At 41.0% G+C, this 21,450-nt stretch overlaps 1 protein-coding gene across 1 annotated transcript; it reads right to left on the bottom strand.

Moving 5' to 3' along the window:
- Positions 1 to 2,766: 2,766 nt before the first annotated feature.
- ccndbp1 (cyclin D-type binding-protein 1) lies at positions 2,767 to 21,196 on the bottom strand. The gene is made up of 11 exons (XM_035778520.2): positions 21,030 to 21,196; positions 20,634 to 20,693; positions 20,406 to 20,485; positions 19,894 to 19,975; positions 18,934 to 19,030; positions 15,210 to 15,283; positions 12,819 to 12,895; positions 12,113 to 12,366; positions 5,792 to 5,852; positions 5,405 to 5,451; positions 2,767 to 3,450 (listed from the first exon to the last, which is right to left on the bottom strand). The coding sequence occupies exons 1-11, from the start codon at positions 21,115 to 21,117 to the stop codon at positions 3,342 to 3,344; spliced, it is 1,029 nt and encodes a 342-aa protein (XP_035634413.1). The 5' UTR covers positions 21,118 to 21,196; the 3' UTR covers positions 2,767 to 3,341.
- Between the last annotated feature and the right edge of the window lie 254 nt (positions 21,197 to 21,450).

Here is a 21,450-nt window from a genome sequence, read left to right as displayed (position 1 = left end):
TTCTTGTGGGACAGCTAAGGAGTATTGGTGTCTCTGAGGGGTCTTTGCGCTGGCTTGCTAACTATCCCTGAAAGAGTGCAGTGTATAAAGTCAGAAAATGTTGTCTCAGCCACTGCCTGTATTCACCAAGGGAATACCCCAAGGCTTGATCCTAGGCCCCACGCTTTCAATTTACATCAACAACATAGCTCAAGTAGTAGGAAGCTCGCTCATCATTTATATGCAGGTGATAGTCTTATACTCAGCTGGCACCTTCCCCGTATTTTGTGTTAAACGCTCTACAAACAAGCTCTCTGCCCTTAACCTTGTTCTGAATATCTCCAAAACAAAGGTCATGTGGTTTGGTAAGAAGAATGCCCCTCCCACAGATGTTACCTCTGAGGGTTTAGAGCTTGAGGTAGTCATCTCATACAAGTACTTGGGAGTATGGCTAGACAGAACACTGTCCTTCTCTCAGCACATATCTAAGCTAGAGGCTAAAGTTAAATCTAGACTTGGTTACCTCTATCGTAATCGCTCCTCTTTCACCCCAACTGCTAAACTAACCCTGATTCAGATGACCATCCTACCAATGCTAGATTACAGAGATGTAAATTATACAGCAGCAAGTAGGGGTGCTCTCGAGCGGCTAGACGTTCTGATTTGCCACCAATGCTCCTTATAGGACACGTCACTGCACTCTATACTCCTCTGTAAAATGGTCATCTCTGTATACCACTCAGAAGACCCACTGGTTGATGCTCATTTATAAAACCATCTTACTCCCCCCTGAGACATCCACTGCAGCAGACATCCTGCACATATAACACCCTTTCTGCTACTCACATTCTGTTAAAGGTCCCCAAAGCACACACAACCGTGGGTCGCTAGTCTTTTCAGTTCGCTTCAGCTAGCGACTGGAATAAGCTGCAACAAACACTCAAACTGGACAGTTCTCAGCCTCTTCATTCAAAGACTCAATCATGGACACTCTTACTGACAGTTGTGGCTGCTTTGCGTGATGTATTGTTGTCGCTACCTTCTTGCCCTTTGTGCTGTTGTCTGTGCCCAATATTTGTACCATGTTTTGTACAGCTACCATGTGTTGCTATGTCATGTGTTGCTGCCTTGCTATGTTGTCGTCTTAGGTCTCTTGTCGTGATGTGCTTTGTCCTATATTTTTATTTAAAAAAATATTTTTAATCCCAGCCCGTCCCTGCAGGAGGTCCTTTGGTAGGCCGTCATTGTAAATAAGAATTTGCTCAACTGACTCGCCTAGTTAATTTAAGTGACCATTTACCAGAGATCCTACTAAATGACTAATTCTATGCTATTTGCCGTTTTACAAAAGTAATATTTGAATTGTTTGGTTGACAACGGAATCAAAAACAATGTACCTACTGCTTGGATAGTTCCATCTGAGCCACTGGCTTAATTCTGCTCTTTAATTTAGATTTATTATTAACTTGTAGATTCCATTTCAAATCAACCAAGGCTTGAAACTCTAGGCCTATATGTGATCTATTTTTAGTGTAAACCTGGATTGAATTTTAAAAATGTGAATTACTTCCCAAATGCTATATCGGACTAAATGGCATCCATCACTGATGCTAGACGATTGATAAAGTAAAGTTACATTTCACTTGCTCTGTTGAACCTACCCTTTGGAATAACTTCAATAGCAACAGTGAATCTATTAAGTGGAGATTCCTCAAATCATTCTCACAATAGCACATTGGTAATAGTCAGTGACAATAGCAAAGCTAAATAGTGCTGGGCTAAGTTAAATCCATGGATGGGACACTGAAGGAATAGCTGAAGAGAAACTCTCCAGTAGGAGGTGCTGCACACCGTCTCTTTCCTTAACGTGGATATTACATTGAAGATCTGACGTTGTTTCAAAAAGGTACACATAGAAACCTTGTAGAAAATTGGTTACCATGACAATCACGGATGAAATGTTACCCTCAAAACAGTTTACTTTCAAATCCAATGTATTTGCTACAGATTCTACATCGACAAATTGTGATGATTTAACCAGTTTGTGCCCAGTGGGATGTGACACTTCTCTGATGGCTTTACGAACTAGGTTTCAGTTTGTCATAAAACCTAAATATCCATGTGGAACCAATTTAGCTCTTAATCTTGGAAACCCAGAACTAAAGTCTCACGGAATTGCCTCAGATGCTTGATTAGGTTCTGGCAGGAGAAATACTAAACGAGACTAGCGAAGTCTCCACCCCTCTAAACAGAAACTGTCAGCCAACACCCCCCTTCCAAAAACTTCCCGCTTGAAATCCCTTCCCCCACTTTCAGCACTACCTTCACACAATCCTTATGTCTAAATAACCAGTGACAGAAAACCAGAGCACCTGAACTACGTTTGCTCATTAGTTGTCATATCTCAATCTTTTGACAATACCATTTATGTAGTCTGCCCATGAGAGATTGAGCTCTTGGCTAAACTTGAAAGGACATGCATTCATCCATGTCCATCATCCATGTGGTTAAAGCTTTGAGATCTCTCATCTGTGATATTTTACACACAATCTTGTGTGTGTTTGTAGTTTAGAAGTCTAAAAATATTTTGGAGGTATAATTTGTACATGTCTCAGATTTTCTCTGCTAAAACCAGGGCATCAGGTACGTGTGCAGGTGCCCTTCACTCCAAAGAAGCTAGTGGCCAATTCACAGATATTAAGGCAAGCTGCAATGTGACCGGTGTCTACAGACAAGAGACCGTAAAGCCCTTGTGAAGAATAACGAGAACCACTTCTGAAAAAGAAATGTAATCCTGCTCATGTTTGAGTGCAAGGAGAGTTACTTTTATTTTGTATTTACAAAAGTGCCGGTCATTGTAATTTAATAAAATCATATTTTATAGCATGGTCTTCATTGTTGAACAATATTCAGCAAAAATTCTAATTTCCAAAAAGTGGGCAGCAGAAGTACACAGAAATCGCTTTCCCTCAATGTATAATACTGTAGTTTGACTGTGTACAAATTCTATGCAAACGGCATCTTGTTATTGTTCTTTGCAAAGTCAAGCCTGTTGATTAAAGATCTCCAAACAGACTTATGCCACTGCAAAACATCCAGCTAGATGAGTGGTAAAGCCAAAATTAATCTATAAATATTTATACACACATGAAGCAAGATTTTTACATTTTGCAAATATGTCTGCTGTCTTAATGATGTATAGTGTGTGTACACAAGGGGGAAGTAAACACACTTGTGTAACATTCAACAAAGTCCATTGAGCTCAGGGTCAGAGGATGGCCACAGTCCTCTTCACACATAAACGTGTACACACACACACACCTTTGTCTCCATTCACCTCACGCACACCCTCCACTCATCATCTAGCTGGAGCCTTGAATCAGAGCTTTGATCTTCTGTAGGTTGTGATCCAGGGCCCCATTCAGAAACTGCACCCAGTTCAGGTCTGCTTCTAAACACACGTGACTCACCCTGAGGGAGGAGGACAAGAAGGCTGTGTCAAAGTAGAGTACACTAAAAAGCAATAATTTTCTTCCTTCCCTCGTTCATCCACTTATCAAATCCTCTCAGACTGGTCCCCTTGATGGAAAACTAATAATATTGAGACAGAGTTTAAGTGAGATGTGATTTAAAGAGCAACTTAAGTCATTATTTCTCTCATGAAAGTGTGATGGCTGGCTTCCTCCCTACAACTATGATGGCTCTCGGTAGACTGTAGCTCATCCGCTACCATTGTATAGTCGTGGCCAAAAGTTTTGAAAATGACAAATATTAATTTTCATAAAGTCTGCTGCCTCAGTTTGTATGATGGGATTTTGTGAATACTCTAGAATGTTATGAAGAGTGATCAGATGAATTGCAAAGTCCCTCTTTGCCATGCAAATGAACGGAATCCCCCAAAACATTTCCACTGCATTTCAGCACTGCCACAAAAGGTTACAGCCGACATGTCAGTGATTCTTTCATTAACACAGGTGTGAATTGATGAGGACAAGGCTGAAGATCACTCCGTCATGCTGAGTGAGTTCGAAAAACAGACTGGAAGTTTCAAAAGGAGGGTGGTGCTTGGAGTCAATGTTCTTCCTCTGTCAACCATGTTTACCTACAAGGAAACACGTGCAGTCATCATTGCTTTGCACACAAAGGGCTTCACAGGCAAGGATATTGCTGCAAGTAAGATTGCATCTAAATCAACCATTTATCGGATCATCAAGAACTTCAAGGAGAGCAGTTCAATTGTTGTGAAGAAGGCTTCAGGGCACCAAAGTTCAGCAAGCGCCAGGACCGTCTTCTAAAGTTGATTCAGCTGCAGGATCGGGGCACCACCAGTACAGAGCTTGCTCAGGAATGGCAGCAGGCAGGTGTGAGTGTATCTGCACGCACAGTGAGGCGAAGACTTTTGGAGGATGGCCTGGTGTCAAGAAGGGCAGCAAAGAAGCCACTTCTCTTCAGGAAAAACATCAAGAACAAACTGATATTCTGCAAAAGGTACAAGGATTGGACTGCTGAGGACTAGAGTAAAGTCATTTTCTCTGATGAATCCCCTTTCCGATTGTTTGGGGCATCTGGAAAAAAGCTTGTCCGGAGAAGACAATGTGAGCGCTACCATCAGTCCTGTGTCATGCCAACAGTAAAGAGACCATTCATGTGTGGGGTTGCGTCTCAGCCAAAGGAGTGGGCTCACTCACAATTTCACCGAAGACACAGCCATGAATAAAGAATGGTACCAAAACATCCTCAGAGAGCAACTTCTCCCAACCATCCAGGAACAGTTTGAAGAATAACAATGCTTTTTCCAGCATGATGGAGCACCTTCCCATAAGGCAAATGTGATAACTAAGTGGCTCGGGGAACAAAACATTGATATTTTGGGTCCATGGCAGGAAACTCCCCACACCTTAATCCCATTGAGAACTTGTGGTCAATCCTCAAGAGGTGGGTAGACAAACAAAAACCCACAAATTCTGAAACTCCAAGCATTGATTTTGCAAGAACGGGCTGCCATCAGTCAGAATGTGGCCCAGAAGTTAATTGACAGCATGCCAGGGCGGATTGCAGAGGTCTTGAAAAAGAAGGGTCATCACTGCAAATATTGATTCTTTGCATCAACTTCATGTAATTGTCAATAAAAGCCTCTGACATGAATGAAATGCTTGTAATTATACTTCAGTATTCCATAGTAACATCTGACAAAAATATCTAAAGACACTGAAGCAGCAAACTTTGTGGAAATTAATATTTGTGTCATTCTCAAAACTTTTGGCCACGACTGTACTGTCTGACATTAGAAGCCAGTTCTATCAGGTCTTTTATTAAGAATAATTTATAGATAAGCCCTGCCAAGTGGATGTTTCAGTAGCCAACAGGTCAAAACATAACACTGTCTGCGTGGCTCACACAGACAAACAGGCCCTTCTATACACACCTGATGATATCCAACACTTTCTTTAGCACCACGGTCAGTTTACATGCCTGGAAAGAAGACAGAGAGCGTTTGGAAGAAACATCATAAAAGTAAATGTTGCTTTAACAATACAAGCCATCCCAAACACACTTAAACAGAAAATAAATTAAGTACATTAAGTATACAACATGCCAAGTTGTCTGTCTCCTCCTCTATTGTGTTTCAACTACTTCAACAAGGCCTTTCAATAAGGAAATCCTAATAGCATTAACAAAGTAAAACATTTAAATAATGTTATTATTCATTTGGATCCACCACTTCCAATTAAACAGCACAACTTTCATCATGACTGAGGTACAATCACTTAATTATATACACTGTCTGACACAAATGATCCAAGCGCCTTACGTTTTGATCCACTCCTGAGTAATCCATGGGTGGGTAGAGACTGAGTACCAGGTCATCAACACTGGAAGCACACAGAGAGAGTCAAAGGTCAACCCCATAAACAAGTGTTGGTTCCTGAGTTAAGCGTATTGCAAAGATTACTAGATCGATCATATACTGTGACCTCGTCCAAGGTCAGTGTCTGGTGTGGGCACTATATACACATTGGCTAATGATGCACAAGCATGAGAACAAACTATTCTCAGTCATTACATGAGCATATCTGGCATTCAGTGTAGTTGTATCAACCTGCTTCCTAATTGTGCACCAATTAGCTACCAAATGTGCACTTTTTATTTAAAAATGACTTTTGCTGCTTCATGTACTTGATGGCAAGGGGCCAAAACCCAGTTTCCTTGAATGTTGCTGTGTCTATGGTTGCAAAATTCCAGAAATTCACAGAAATCCTGCTCATTGGACTCCAGATTACTTGCTCCTGATTCTGATTACTTGCTCCTGCATTTTTCATTTCTCTTATATATAGATCTGTCAATAGCCCCCGGATCTAATCTCTTGAGCGATGCATGTCATTTTTAGCTGACTGTACAGTCTGATTGTAGCTACACCATTGCATTCAGAAGAAACTACTCCTTTTATTTGGTAGACATATTTTATGCCACGAACAGCTTGTCTGTACTTGTTTTGGAGTATAAGTATATAGAGTAGCCAGCCAAATCGAAAAAATAGCCAGCCAGGGAGTTCCGGGCTGGGGGTGTAATTGGATTCCATCCGAAATAAACAGCAAGATTATTGAATACTTGAATTACTTTACCTCCCAGATTGGTCAAATGTGTTGTGTTATTGAGTAGAAAGACATGACATTACAATTATTGAACATTTATTAATTCAGAGTGTTGTTTGAGATATCGTCTAGGCCAGGGGTCTCGAACCCTGTTCCAGGAGGGCTATCCTCCTGTAGGTTTTTGCTCCAACCCCAGTTGTAACTAACCTGGTTCAGTTTATCAACCAGCTAATTATTAGAATCAGGTGTGCGAGATTAGGGTTGGAGTGAAAACCTACAGGACCGTAGGTCTCCAGGAACAGGGTTGGAGAGCCCTAGTTTAGGCACAAAGTTGGTAAGATTTCAGACCTGTCAAATCTCTGGTTGGGACTTTGAGGGAAGACGGTAGATAATTAATCTAGTCAGAAAAACTAGTCTACTGTTTCGATTTAGTTTGTGGCAAAAATGTAAGAAAACATGTGTTTTGTCAAATAAACATGGATTCTCTGTTGAGAAACACAGAATTGCAGAAAATTTGTTAAAAATGCAAACCCCCCGCCAGATTGTAGAAAAGAGGGTGTGGACAAATCCAGGCGCCCATGAACTACAATTATGATTGATGAATGAAGCAGGCTTTGCTGCACAGAAAGCAGCAGTTAACTGCATTGTTGACACTAATCAAAATCAGTAGGCCTATATCAATATAAACTCGGCAAAAAAAAGAGTTTTCCCCCCAGAAAACTTAACATGTGTTAATATGAACATAAGATTCAACAAGAGACAAACTGAACAAGTTCCAGACATGTGACAGAAATAGTATAATGTGTCCCTGAACAAAGGGGGGGGGGGTGGCACTTTGAGATATCAGATGATGTAAAAAGGGCTTTATAAAAAAAGAAATATAGATTTGATGTGGCCACAGGCTGTGTTAAGTACTGCAGTGCATCTCCTCCTCGTGGACTGTACTAGATTTGCTGTGAGATGTTACCCCACTCTTCCACCAAGGCACCTGCACGTTCCCAGACATTTCTGGTGGTTCCCTAGCACTCACCCTCCGATCCAACAGGTCCCAGACGTGCTCAATGGGATTGAGATCCGGGCTGCGTGAACGTTGTCATTGCAGGCAATCTCAACGCAGTACGTTACAAGGAAGACATCCTCCGCCCTCATGTTGTGCCCTCCCTGCAGGCTAATCCTGAGATGACCCTCCAGCATGTTCTGTGCGTGACTTCCTGCAAGACAGGAATGTCAGTGTTCTGCCATGGCCAATGAAGAGCCCGGATCTCAATCCCATTGAGCACGTCCAGCAACGGTGGGTTTGTGTCCATAGGCAAAGTTGTTGCCGATGATGTCTGGTGAGGACCTGCCTTACAACAGGCCTACAAGCCCTCAGTTCAACCTCTCTCAGTCTATTGCGGACAGTCTGAGCACCAGTGGAGGGATTGTGCACCCCTGGTGTAACTCGGGCAGTTGTTGTTGCCATCTTGTACCTGTCCCGCAGGTGTGATGTTCGGATGTACCGATCCTGTGCAGGTGTTGTTACACGTGGTCTACCACTGCGAGGACGATCGGCTGTCCGTCCTGCCTCCCCTGTAGCGCTGTCTAGGCGTCTCAGTACGGACATTGTAATTTATTGCCCTGGCCACATCTGCAGTCCTCATGCCTCCTTGCAGCATGCCTAAGGCACGTTCACGCAGATGAGCAGGGACCCTGGGCATCTTTCTTTGTGTTTTTCATAGTCAGTGCAAAGGCCTCCTTAGTGTCCTAAGTTTTCATAACTGTGACATTAATTGCCTACCGTCTGTAAGCGTCTTAACGACCGTTCCACAGGTGCATGTTCATTGACTTCTTGGTCACAGCGGTCTGTATATTCACATCCGGATGAAATGTATGCCCAAATTCAACTGCCTGCTACTCATCCCCAGAAGATAAGATGTGCATATTATTGGTAGTTTTGAATAGAAAACACTCTGAAGTTTCTAAAACTGTTTGAATCATGTCTGTGAGTATAACATAACTTATTTAGCAGGCGAAACCATTCAGATTTTACATTTTTCTTTTGAGGTCACTCTTTTCAATGGGTTTTCATTGGGAATCCAGATTTTTAAGGGACCTTCTTGCAGTTCCTACAGCTTCCATTGGATGTCAACAGTCTTTAGAAATTGGTTGAGGTTTTTCCTTTGTGTAATGAAGAAGTACGGCTGTTCAGAACGAGGGTAACTTGAAGTGTACTGTTAGAGGCGCGTGACCAGAAAGCTAGCTACAGTTCGTTTTCCTCCCGTATTGAACACAGATCACCCAGTCTTCAATTTTATCGATTATTTACGTTCAAAAAAATACCTAAAGTTGTATTACAAAAGTAGTTTGAAATGTTTTGGCAAAGTTTACAGGTAACTTTTGAGATATTTTGTAGTCGCAAGTTGGAACCGGTGTTTTTCTGGATCAAACGCGCCAAATAAATTGACATTTTGGATATATACCAACGGAATTAATCGAACAAAAGGACCATTGTGATGTTTATGGGACATATTGGAGTGCCAACAAAAGAAGCTCGTCAAAGTTAAAGCATGAATTATATTTTTATTTCAGCGTGTCATTGAAATATGCTTATTTTTGTTTACTGGGGTGCTATCCTCAGATAATAGCATCTTTTGCTTTCGCCGAAAAGCCTTATTGAAATCTGACATGTTGGCTGGATTCACAACAAGTGAAGCTTTCATTTGCTATCTTGCATGTGTGATTTAATGAAAGTTAGATTTTGATGGTAATTTATTTGAATTTGGTGCTCTGACGCGTGCCACATATCCCAGAGAGGTTAACTGTTTATGGTTCATTGAACAAGTATGGGAAACAAGGTTTAAACCCTTTACAATGAAGATATTTGGATTTTTACAAATTATTTGAAAGACAGGGTCCTGAAAAAGGTAAGTTTCTTTTCTTGCTGAATTTGTAATAATACCATACAAGTTGCTTTTAAAACCTTCAATCTGCTTTATTTTACCATATTTTGGACCAGAATGAGGCTCTCTCCACTACCTATTGTTCCTGCAGTGATGATTCAACATAAATTATGAAAACATTCGATGACTATCTGCAGATAATCTCCAAAAACACTTTATTACTGATAGGCGCCTGTCCTATAAATACACTCAACAAAAATATAAAAACGCAACATGCAACAATATCAGTTCATTGTACAAAGTTGATCAGGCTGTTGATTGTGGCCTTTGGAATGTTGTCCCACTCCTCTCCAATGGCTGTGCAAAGTTGCTGGATATTCGCGGGAACTGGAACTCGCTTTCGTACACGATCCAGAGCATCCCAAACAACTGGGTTGTGTCCATAGAAAAATAACAGAAATTCTGGCAACGGAACCAATAGAAAGCTGGTTTGGGTAGCAACCCTAGATTTGTGTCTCGACTATATATATATACACATCTTGTGGAATGATGAAATAGTATGAATAAATTCATCAAAACAACACTAATGAAAATATACCAATCATTATTTGAATATGTTGGTAACCCATTGTACACTGCTCATTTGGAAGACCCATTTGGAACCAAGCTTTAACTGATGTCTTGAGATGTTGCTTCAATATAGCCACATAATTATTCTTCCTCATGAAGCCATCTATTTTGTGAAGTGCACCAGTCCCTCCTGCAGCAAAGCACCCCCTCAACATAATGCTGCCACACCCATGCTTCACGGTTGGGATGGTGTTCTTCGGCTTGCAAGCCTCCCCCTTTTTCCTCCAAACATAATGATGGTTATTATAGCCAAACAGTTATACTTTTGTTTCATCAGACCAGAGAACATTTCTCCAAAAAATACGATTTTTGTCCACATGTGCAGTTGCAAACCGTAGTCTGGTTTATTTATGGCGGTTTTGGAGCAGTGGCTTCTTCCTTGCTGAGCGGCCTTTCGGGTTATGTCGATATTGGACTCGTTTTACTGGATATAGATACTTTTGTACCTGTTTCCTCCAGCATCTTCACAAGGTCCTTTGCTGTTGTTCTGGGATTGATTTGCACTTTTCTCACCAAAGTATGTTCAATCTCTAGGAGACAGAACGTGTCTCCTTTCTGAAAGCTATGACGGCTGCGTGGACCCATGGTGTTTGTACAGAGGAACATGGTACCTTCAGGCATTTCGAAATTGCTCCCAAGGATGAACCAGAATTGGAGGTCTACACTTTTTTTTTCCTGAGGTCTTGGCTGATTTCTTTTGGTTTTCCCATGTCAGCAAAGAGGCACTGAGTTTGAAGGCAGGCCTTGAAATATAACCACTGGTCCACCTCCAATTGACTCAAATGATGTCAATTAGCCTATCAGAAGCTTCTAAAGCCATGACATCATTTTCTGGAAGTTTCCAAGTTGTTTAATTAAAGGCACAGTCAACTTAGTGTATGTAAACTTCTGACTCACTGGAATTGTGATAGTGAATAAGTGAAATAATCTGTCTGTAAACAATTGTTGGAAAAATTACTTGTGTCATGCACAAAGTAGATGTCCGAAACGACTTGCCAAAACTATAGTTTGTTAAAAAGAAATTTGTGGAGTGGTTGAATAATGATTTTTAATGACTCCAATCTAAGTGTATGTACACTTCCGACTTCAACTGTAGCTTGAGTTGACAATAACTGATAAAAACCTACAGACTGCATTCCATAGACAAGATGTGGTGTGTGTGACCTGAGATAGCCCGGAAGAGTTTAGAACAACGCCTCATTGTCTCATCATCCTGTCATCTGGGAAACTAAGCCAGGGTTGGTGGTAAAACATCCGGTGTAAATAATCAGGAGATGAACCACGGTGGCTTATGAGAGTACTGGAACCAGCGCTGACTAAGCACTTTTAAGTTCTATATAATTTCTATTTTATCATTATCAGTTATGCACTCGGCAACACACACTTCGGAGTGTGGGGTCGACGGTTTCATTATTGCAATAATTAATCGATATTGAATAAAGTTGATTGTTTGAAGAAATGACAGTCTCACTTACATACAGGCGACATACAAACATAACTCCGTGGTGAGTGTAATTCAACCATTCTCTAATGGATGATTCATATGATGAGGGTGAATCAACTAGGCTAGGGGTAGTTTCCATGAAACGTTTTCATATTATAATCTACAGTACTTCTGACAAGTGCATTAGACTAGAATTGTTGTCAAAGTGAAATACTCTATAAAGTACTTTTCAGCAAGTGTTTTTATGGCATGTCAACGCATACTAGGTGTGGTAAAGTTACAAGCTAGAAATTGCACTGTACACTATTTTGTCCTGTCACACCAAAATGGAATAACTTATTCTCTGACTAGCTTTTACTAGCATTCTAGCTGAGAGAAACACCCTAAGTAACAAACCAAAGTACTAAAGAGCTGTTTTGATGACACCTTCAAGGTCATCTGCCGAAGACCAAAACAAACCCTCTAACCTAGCTCTACACCCTAATAAGCACTTATGTAGACTAAACTGCCTTAACTTATCCATCCCTTTAAATACATCGGTGAGGAAAGAGCTAGTAGTGGATTTGGAATTGACCATCCTCTTTTACCTGGGGCTGATCTCCTTGCTGATATCGGCCAGGTCGTCCAGCTGCGCCACAGTCTCTGGCATGCTTACGTTGCCATTGGCCTTGACGGCGGACAACAGCTTCCTCAGGCAGGCAGCAGATGCTTTCATCAGGCCCTGGCAGGGCGCCATGAGCTGGCGGTCCTCCTCGGACCAGTATGTGTCCTGGTTGCCCCGCGAGTCCTGGTCCTCGTCATCCAACACATCACTGAATGGGTCCTGGCTCTCAGCCTGTGCCTAGTGGGAGGGAGAGGGGATTTGAGCATATAAATTAGGGCTATGTCACAATTATTGTTCCTTTCTCTGAAAGTGTGCACTTGTTCACTTCCTTTCACTGATTTGAAAGGAAATTACTGGTACAAGACATATGGTGGAAACTCCAGCATCCACAAATCCAATACTTTGTAATGAATGAGTGTACACTTCAGGAGAATTAAAAAAAATATATATTATTGGAACACACCCAAGCGAACAAGTATAGGATACAAAAGGGGCATATGGAGACAGACGACATGGCAACATAAGGTGACATTACATTTTCAGCTCAATGAAAATGCTAATGTATTCATGGAAAATGTGTACAGCCATTTTTATTAAGTTTAGCTACAACTATAAAAGGGTTATTTTCCTGAAGAAAATGTGGTGAGAAGTTGAAATGAAGCCATCATTGGTGAAAGAGTAAAGGGCACCTGTTCCATCTCCTCTATGGCATCCTTTACCACCCCGATATAGGAGGCCAAGACCCCCAGCACTGCTGCCCGGTTATCTGCATGGACAAACACAGACATGCTCTATGGTTTTCGTAACAATCAGATTGTAGAAAGGGCTGTATAAAACACCAGCAGTTGCATGCCTAACCATGTATATTTATGGCTCTGGGCCAGACATTATATACACTACAGATTTTTTTTATACAGGAATATACTGTATTAACATGAGAATGTACACAGTTTGGGATTGCTTTGGCATAGTTTTTCCTTATACATAAAACACTTGATTACTTGGGTGACAATCAAAATGTATTATCCTTTTCTTACACATCTTATCTTTGTCAGAAAAATATGTTCTAGACTAGAGCCAAGTATTATGAAATGTTTGGTTTTCGCCAGACATAATAGGACCCATTTCCCCAAAAAAGCACCTGGATGATCTTGGAAAAATGTTCCATGGACAGAGGAGTCAAATAACTTTTTGGACAAAATGGGTCCCATTATGCCTGCAGAAAACCAAACACTACATTCCTCAGTAAGAACCTTATACCAAAGGTCAAGCACAGTGGTGGTAGTGTGATGCTTTGAGGATGCTTTGCTGCCTCAGGACCTGGGTGACTTGCCTTGATAGAAGAACCATGAATTTTGCTCTGAATCAGATAATTCTAAGGGAGAATGTCAGGCCATCCGTATGGGGGCTGAAGCGCAGCAAAGCAATGATCCCAAACACACAATCAAGTCCACATGAAAATGTCTAAAAAGCAACAAATTTGAAGATTTGGAATGGCCCAGTCAAAGTCCAGACCTAATCTCAATTGAGATGTGCAGGACTTGAAACGAGAAGTTCATGCTTGAAAACCCACAAATGCAGAACTGCTTTAACACGGCGACATGGAAGAATGGGCCGAAATTCCTCCACAGCAACGCGAGACTGACCCACAACTACAGAAAGCATTTGGTTGGAGTCATTGCAGCTAAAGGTGGCACAACCAGTTAAGAGTAAGGTGGGGTAATTACTTTTTCACACTGGGGCATTGGGTGTTAGATAACTTTGTTTATGAAATAAGTAGGTAATCGTTATTTGTTCACTCAGATTCCCTTTATCTAATATTAGGTTTTGGTTGACGACCTGATAACATTCAGAATCAAAAAGAGAAAATTAGAGAAGGGGGAAAATACTTTTTCACAGCACTGTATACTTAAATGCCTCATGAGCTTTGATGAAACCAAAATATCAGCTTGTTTGACTCCAATGTTTGTAAACAATGTAAATGTAAACAAACGGTTTAGCCTCAAAATACATTTAAAACAGTACTTAAAATAGTCATTCCTTCCATAGCTGTCTATGAATTTGAAAAGTGTTACATTTCTCCAGGCCCATCCCCTTTTAACTAAAACAGAAGCAGGGTGGCCGCTTCGTTATTGCTACAATTAAGGATTCTTGCTTTAAAAAGAGCCCTGTACTACAAATGTAAGTTGAGGAGTTAGCGAGACAACTTTAGTCAACTTTGAGTTCTATTTAGGATGACCGGTACCATGAAATTGGCTCACCTTTTATACAGGTACATTTCTTTGGCAACAAATCATTCAGATCTAACCTGCTCCGGGGTAGGCTAACTACATTTAACCTGAATGAAGTGTCAAGAGGCGCAAGTTGAGGACCAATGAAATCAGATTCCCTCCCTCTTACAAAGATTGCGTCATCATCCACTTGATTTGCGGAAGAGTGATTAAATATTTATTAAATCAAATGTGTTTTTGTGTTAAAAATAGTAATGTTAAAATACCTATCACATTACACATTTAGTAATGACAAATGCATTGGAAACTTCACACAGTAAAACTTTAGTGGGGAAGAAAGCTGCTTGTGCATTGATAACCACACCAAAGTAATAAAATAAAGACGGCACTTCTGAAAGTCAATTTCACACGATAGCCTGCTGAATTTGCAAAACTTCTTAATTGATGTTTCAACATCGCCTTACTGAAGAGTTCGGTGTTCGACTAGCAAGGTGTGACATGCACACGCAGTTACAAGTCTGCTAGAGTTAGCGGCAGGCAGACGAGCAATTTCCACTGTCGTAGTACGTATGAAGCCTGAGCTGGAATGGAAGGTAACTGAAACTGGCTAGCTTTAGAAAAACCTGAATAGATCTGGCTTGCTTCGTAGTATACTTTTCTGGACATGGAGGCTCAGGGCTGCGTTCACAGCAGGGCAAACCGGTGTGGAACATTCAGATAGAAATAGACACGTCTTGTTCACACAATCTGACAGGTACAGTAAGCAATCATGCCAGCTCTATTCATGTCATTTTTATCTGCAACGTTCAGTACATGCTGAACTAGATGGATTCTGTAAAGTTTACTCACCTCTTGGTAAGTGTGCAAACTGGTCACACGCTGACCACACCCCACCTGTAGATTGGAGCTGTTCCTGTGATAAACTAAATAAAAAAGCTTTAGTAAGTATTGTAGGTCCTTCAATAAAACTGTATAATTCTCCTGTCTGACACACTAGCTAGGATTCCATCCAATTGGCGACAGATTTTCATGCAAAAACCTGCATTAAAACAATACGCACATTTTTCACCAGAGATGTTTCTATGAAATTGACTTGTGTGGATAAAAGGCTGTGTGTGATGACGTAATGCACATTAAAAAATGATTTTTCGGTTAAATTCCCATGTACTGACTAAAAAAAATAAAAGTTTATGGTTTTCAATCGCATTTAACTCTACGAATGGTTGTCACAAAAACTGTTGCATTATATAAAAAATGTGCCCACTCCCGTATTTGCACATGCGCTCTGGTCAACAGCCCGCAGATACAGTGGAGGTAGGCTAGCCTAAATGATGACGCTACTAAGAGAGATTATTTTTGTCAAATGGCAGCCAAGCATCAATCGTCATGTCACCAGAACAGAACCCTCAATATTTATTGGAAAAAAGCATCAAGCTCATCACCATGCACTTTCACCACCCTGTGAAGTTCATAACTTATTTTATCTGTTGCCTAATAAACCACATGCTTTCTCAAGTAGTAGTGGGAGGACCACAACATATCATTGTGTGATTTGCACACAAAGCTGTTTCCAATCGCCATTTCACGCATAATTAATTTTACTGACACAAAAAGATTCCACCATGTTGAACAAACAAATTGTGTTTCAGCATTTATGAAATTGTACTGACATTTCCTTTTTCCATCACCCCAGTGTTGACTTTTCCATGTGTCAGGTAATTAACCTGCATTGAACTGTTTGGATCGAAACCTGCTTACTGCTATAGTTGACATGCTAAAAAGGCAAAGTTCACCCAAGTGATTCACCAAACATTCTTATAGAAAAGCCAACGATAAAGGCTTGCATAATTTTTTATTTTATTGTGTTGCACCGTTGGTGGTAGCCACACCTGATTCAGAAGTCCTGCGCACCGGGTAGGCAAAGTGTTCCCATTTTGGACGATTTCATTTTTCTGAAAAGACAAACTTCGCCAACCCAGCATACTGGGAGATCTGTGGCTAAGTGTAGATACTGCGCTGGCCAATCGGATAGCTCAAATCACTGTGCCTACAAGCTTCCACGACCTGGCCAGAGCAAAAGTTTGATAACAGCCTAAGAGAATATCAAACTTTTAAAACCATGACCAGAGACTGTCAAAGAATACAGCAAAGAGTTTATTTCCCCCTCTTTCCACAGGGATTCTCTGCCTCTGACCCTATTACAGGGGCTGAGTCACTGGCTTACTGGGGCTCTCTCATGCCGTCCCTGGAAAGGGTGCGTCACATGAGTGGGTTGATTCCCTGATGTGGTCATCCTGTCTGGGTTGGCGCCCCCCCTTGGGTTGTGCAATGGCGGAGATCTTTGTGGGCTATACTCAGCCTTGGATGGTAAGTTGGTGGTTGAAGATATCCCTCTAGTGGTGTGGGGGCTGTGCTTTGGCAAAGTGGGTGGGGTTATATCCTTCCTGTTTGGCCCTGTCCTCGGATGGGTCCACAGTGTCTCCTAACCCCTCCTGTCTCAGCCTCCAGTATTTATGCTGCAGTAGTTTATGTGTCGGGGGGCTAGGGTCAGTTTGTTATATCTGGAGTACTGTCCTATTCGGTGTCCTGTGTGAATCTAAGTGTTTCTGTGTTCTCACTCACTCACTCTCTCACTCTCTCACTCTCTCACTCAGGACCTGAGCCCTAGGACTACCTGACATGATGACTCCTTGCTGTCCCCAGTCCACCTGGCCGTGCTGCTGCTCCAGTTTCAACTGTTCTGCCTTATTATTATTGACCATGCTGAACATCTTGGCCATGTTCTGTTGTAATCTCCACCCGGCACAGCCAGAAGAGGACTGGCCACCCAACATAGCCTGGTTCCTCTCTAGGTTTTGGCCTTTCTAGGGAGTGTTTCCTAGCCACCGTGCTTCTACACCTGCATTGCTTGCCGTTTGGGGTTTTAGGCTGGGTTTCTGTACAGCACTTTGAGATATCAGCTGATGTACGAAGGGCTATATAAATAAATTTGATTTGAGTTTTTGTTTTTATCAGTTCATGTTTAAGTTTTTAATCAACACTATTACAAAACACACTTCTCCCACCTCCCACTTCAGCTGCAATGAATGAGTAGCCAAGTATATCCATATCCCTGCGTTTTTATTCATTATTAGCAGCTCGTCATGTCCCTTTTAGTATTGAGGAATATTTAACTTTCTCTGGTCATAGTAACAACATGAATTTGTGCATGAGGCAGATGCAGAGCGACTCAAGGTTTTCCATCAGGTGGAAGACTGTCCCCTCTCTGGTCAGTTCCACCGGATGAAAGGAAGGAGAGAGCAGGGACCATGAGCAGCCTCTGCTGCTCTATCCCTCCTTCCGCGGATACTAATGCCTTGTTCAAAACAAATGGGAACTCAAATCTCAGAATTCAGTGCATTCAACACAACTGGAAACTCAAAAACGGTCATCCAACTAGGCATTCCAAGTCGGAAACTCTGGGCTCTTTCTAGAGCAGTTGTCTTCAAAGCATGACCATCAGTCCAGTAAAAAAAAAGCTAATTATTTCAATTTATGTTCAGCTGTACCTTGCAATTGCTACACCAACTGATCTATTTTGCATCAAAGCTCAAGTTCTGAAATAATATGGTCTGAGAAGAACAATATTGGCAGGTCAGACATATAGACAAAATGCTATAATAATATTAGGCCTACTGCACAAACCTCATTCCTACAGAACTGTTTTTACTAGGGTAATGTTTTTTTTAATACATTTATATATGTTTTTTTTTGTATAAGTATAAGATGTCAGCTTGCTATTTGACTGTGAAAGTGATCTTGACTCATTTCTAAGTGACCCCAAACTTAAGAACGGTAGTGGATGTTGTAGGCAAATCTAGAATAACGACCACTGTCCGTCAAAAAACTTAATATTTTGTCCTCGCGACCGTCGAGCTTGGCCTGTCTCCCAGGCCTTCGATTCCCACAATGCACTGTGGCCTGACCCCTCCACCTCTATCGAGCTAAATGAGGGCATGAAAACTGTCACTGGATGCATATTACCTACAGCGATACACATGCCTTAGTAACAAAATTATTGTTTGTGCAACTAAGCTTGAAGCAGCCTCAACTCCAAAACTGGTCCACCAGCTTTACCCAAATGCTGTCAAAGCGAGCAAAGTTGGCTGCAAAGACTACAAGTTTTGAAGGCAATTTCCAAAGAAGAAACATTTCACTTGACAGAGCTTCAAGTAAGATTTCTTAAATAAGTTGTCAATTACATTTTCAGAGAGTATTAACAGTGGGTTGAATGAATACATGTGAGAAAAACAATTGGGAACATTTTCCTTTAAGACTCTGCATCAATTCTACTAAAGACAACTAAGGACACCCTGAAAAATAATTATTTTATTGTTTATGTTTTGTATCTGACTAAATATCTCCATAAAATTACTCAATTCCAAACTCCTGCACTCCAAATGTATACAATAACAAATCCGACACAGTAAATAGCCATGTAAAAAAAGGTTTAGTTTAAATTCTAACTAATAACTAGCCTCAACATTGTAATGCATATCAACGTAGATTGTTTCAAAGCTGTGGGCAGTGTTACCTCTGTAGTGGGGAACTGACGATGACGTCCACCAGTTGCACAATGCCATCTAGCACCTCAGCTGTGGCATCTCTCACCAGTCTCCTCAATGTGATACCTACACAAGGAGTAGGAGAGAATTTTAAGACAACTAGCTTCCGTAGAGTACAACTAAAAACCAATAGGGTGCATCTGTTTGTTTTTTTGGGGGCGGCATATTCAGGGATTAAAGCAACAACAAAACATGACTGAAAGTTAAGTCGATCTGAGATTGATTTTCTGAGGCCAGGTTAACCACCCCTTTCATGTAAAAAAAAAGTTATGACCATCATGCTTGTAGAGAAAGAGGGTAATTTTGTACATGTATTAAACTGCGAGTTTGACCAATTCCAGTCCCCTTACATAGGATCCTCTCCAGGATCATGTTTATGTACTGACTGAGAACTGAGAATACGTTTTACACCAAAATTAATTCAAATTAAATGTTTCTGATGCCATCTAAAAAAGAATTTGCACCTCCAGAAATGATCCCAATAACATATCGGTAAAAATGATATAATTTTAATATATTGGACCATGTGCCTATTATCATCTACATCATTAGCAATAAGCACTATAAGCTATAGCCCAACTGATGCTGCATAGTGGCTATAAATACATAGGCTGAAGAATGGGGTTTGTCCTTCTACATTTATGCGGCAATGCATATTATAGACTATTTAATTTCCTTCATCTGAATATCTGAGTGTCAGCAACAATCATGCATGCCAGTTCAATGCACAGAGCATATCAGAGAAAATAAAATATTGTATAATACATTTGGGGATTTATTTCATATGACAAACCTGATTCTGTAATCTTCAGCCCCCCCCATATTATGTTGACTTCAAGCAATCCGAATATTTCCTTATTGATCAGGGTAATAATTCCAACTAGGCATGCATATATCAGTCCTACATGCAGACACTTTCTGCAGCTTACCATGGCTTTTGGGCAACCAGTAATACACCGTGGATAGTGCCAAAACACTCTTCTGGATGGATTCAGCAAACTTCTCACCATCCTGATGAGGAGGAAGAAGTGGAAACATTTACTAATGGCAAAATGTTTACTAGCATTATGGTTGTAACTCAATTAAAATTGAACTTCAAGCCCATGTTTTAGAGAAGACGGGGAATGCAGCAGCAAAGTGTAAGAAGGGTTGAGGGGGATTGGTTAAGGTTTCAGACTTTCAGTTTTGGGATTTGTTTGACGTGTTTTCATCTACAGTTTGACGCATTGACCACCACAATTGGGAGACTGACTGTCGTGGTCTTCCATGCCTGACCTCAGTGCCTGTCAGCAATCCCCCTGTCGCTGGTGGCAGCTTCCCAGTAGTTTGTGTCAATATTTTGGGCCAATAATTATGGATGATGACAACTATTGTACCCTTGAGTAACAGTCACCGAGGAGAACCATATTACTTAGCTAAACATTTGTAAACTCAGTTTTACCTCTTGTGTTGGCAAGGGAGGCTTAGAGAAGGCAAGGCTGAGTTTAGTGGCTTCCTGTGAGGCTGCTTTCACTGCTTGCACTGGGGATTGGAGGGTTAGCATTATTCACAGCTTTTTTTCTTATTTATCACCGAAGCCTTAGAAAGATAACCAAAGGAAATATTAAAGGAAATGTCAGTGCAATTGAGTCACACATCTTGCTGTGTGTTAAAGAAAGCAAAACTCAACTCAGCGTATCCCAGAAGTTTGACAGGTTGAACACCCCATTGGACTCGTTGGACTCCCCATCTGAAGAAAAAAAACAAACAACGTTAGAACAATGTCTGATTACGCTAATTAGCTAGCTACTTATATAATTAATTATAGCTTTAGCAACCGTGAGCTAGCTAGGAAGACTTGAGAAGCTAAAACACCCTATCCTTAATTAGCTCCCTCAGAAGGCACGCCATGTTTGCTATCTGCATCAAAACGGTGGTGTTAACGTTAGCGAAGCTAGCCTCCTAGCTAACGTTACCACCATGTTGCTAGCTAACAACAGCTATCACATGGCTCTAGATTGAAGTAAGCTATCTAAATGGTAAACATATCAATACAAAAAGCTGGTAACATCATTCACATAGCTACCCTTTACTCGGTCTCGAACACACTGGACCGAGTTCAGGAGATTCCGTAAAGGTACCGACACGTCCGCACAAGAATTATCAGCACTCATGGCACCATGTACACACGCACAACTTCATGCTAATCTGGAACAACTATTAGTTAGAACATTTTTGTAATGGCAGTCGGAAGAAAATAAGTGACACACCATCATAACTCGGTTTCTGACTCCACCTTGGGGCAGTCTCATGTTACTGCAATCAGATTAGTTTCTTTCACTAACGGTAAACCAACAAATTAATTCAGATATGCCTAATTTCTCTGAAATTCTGTCAATTAAAAAAACAAATGGTGGTGCTCCAATAAATATTTTGATGAACCAGATAACAATAAACGTAATTCAAATGAACAGTTGTGTCAAATATGTTTATAATTTATCCAAGAT

Source organism: Oncorhynchus keta, chromosome 10 (assembly GCF_023373465.1).
Source record: "Oncorhynchus keta strain PuntledgeMale-10-30-2019 chromosome 10, Oket_V2, whole genome shotgun sequence".
Lineage (NCBI taxonomy): Eukaryota > Metazoa > Chordata > Actinopteri > Salmoniformes > Salmonidae > Oncorhynchus > Oncorhynchus keta.
This window is presented reverse-complemented; position numbering and strand designations above follow the sequence as displayed.

Bases quoted from the DNA above. Each gene is read 5' to 3' on its own strand.
- ccndbp1 (XM_035778520.2), bottom strand. From the start codon at position 21,117: ATGAGTGCTGATAATTCTTGTGCGGACGTGTCGGTACCTTTACGGAAT. The intron at 15,284-18,933 runs GTAACACTGCCC...TTTTTTATTTAG, and splicing joins GTCAGTTCCCCACTACAGAG to TTTATCACAGGAACAGCTCC. The intron at 5,452-5,791 runs GTAAGGCGCTTG...TCTTCTTTCCAG, and splicing joins ACTCAGGAGTGGATCAAAAC to GCATGTAAACTGACCGTGGT.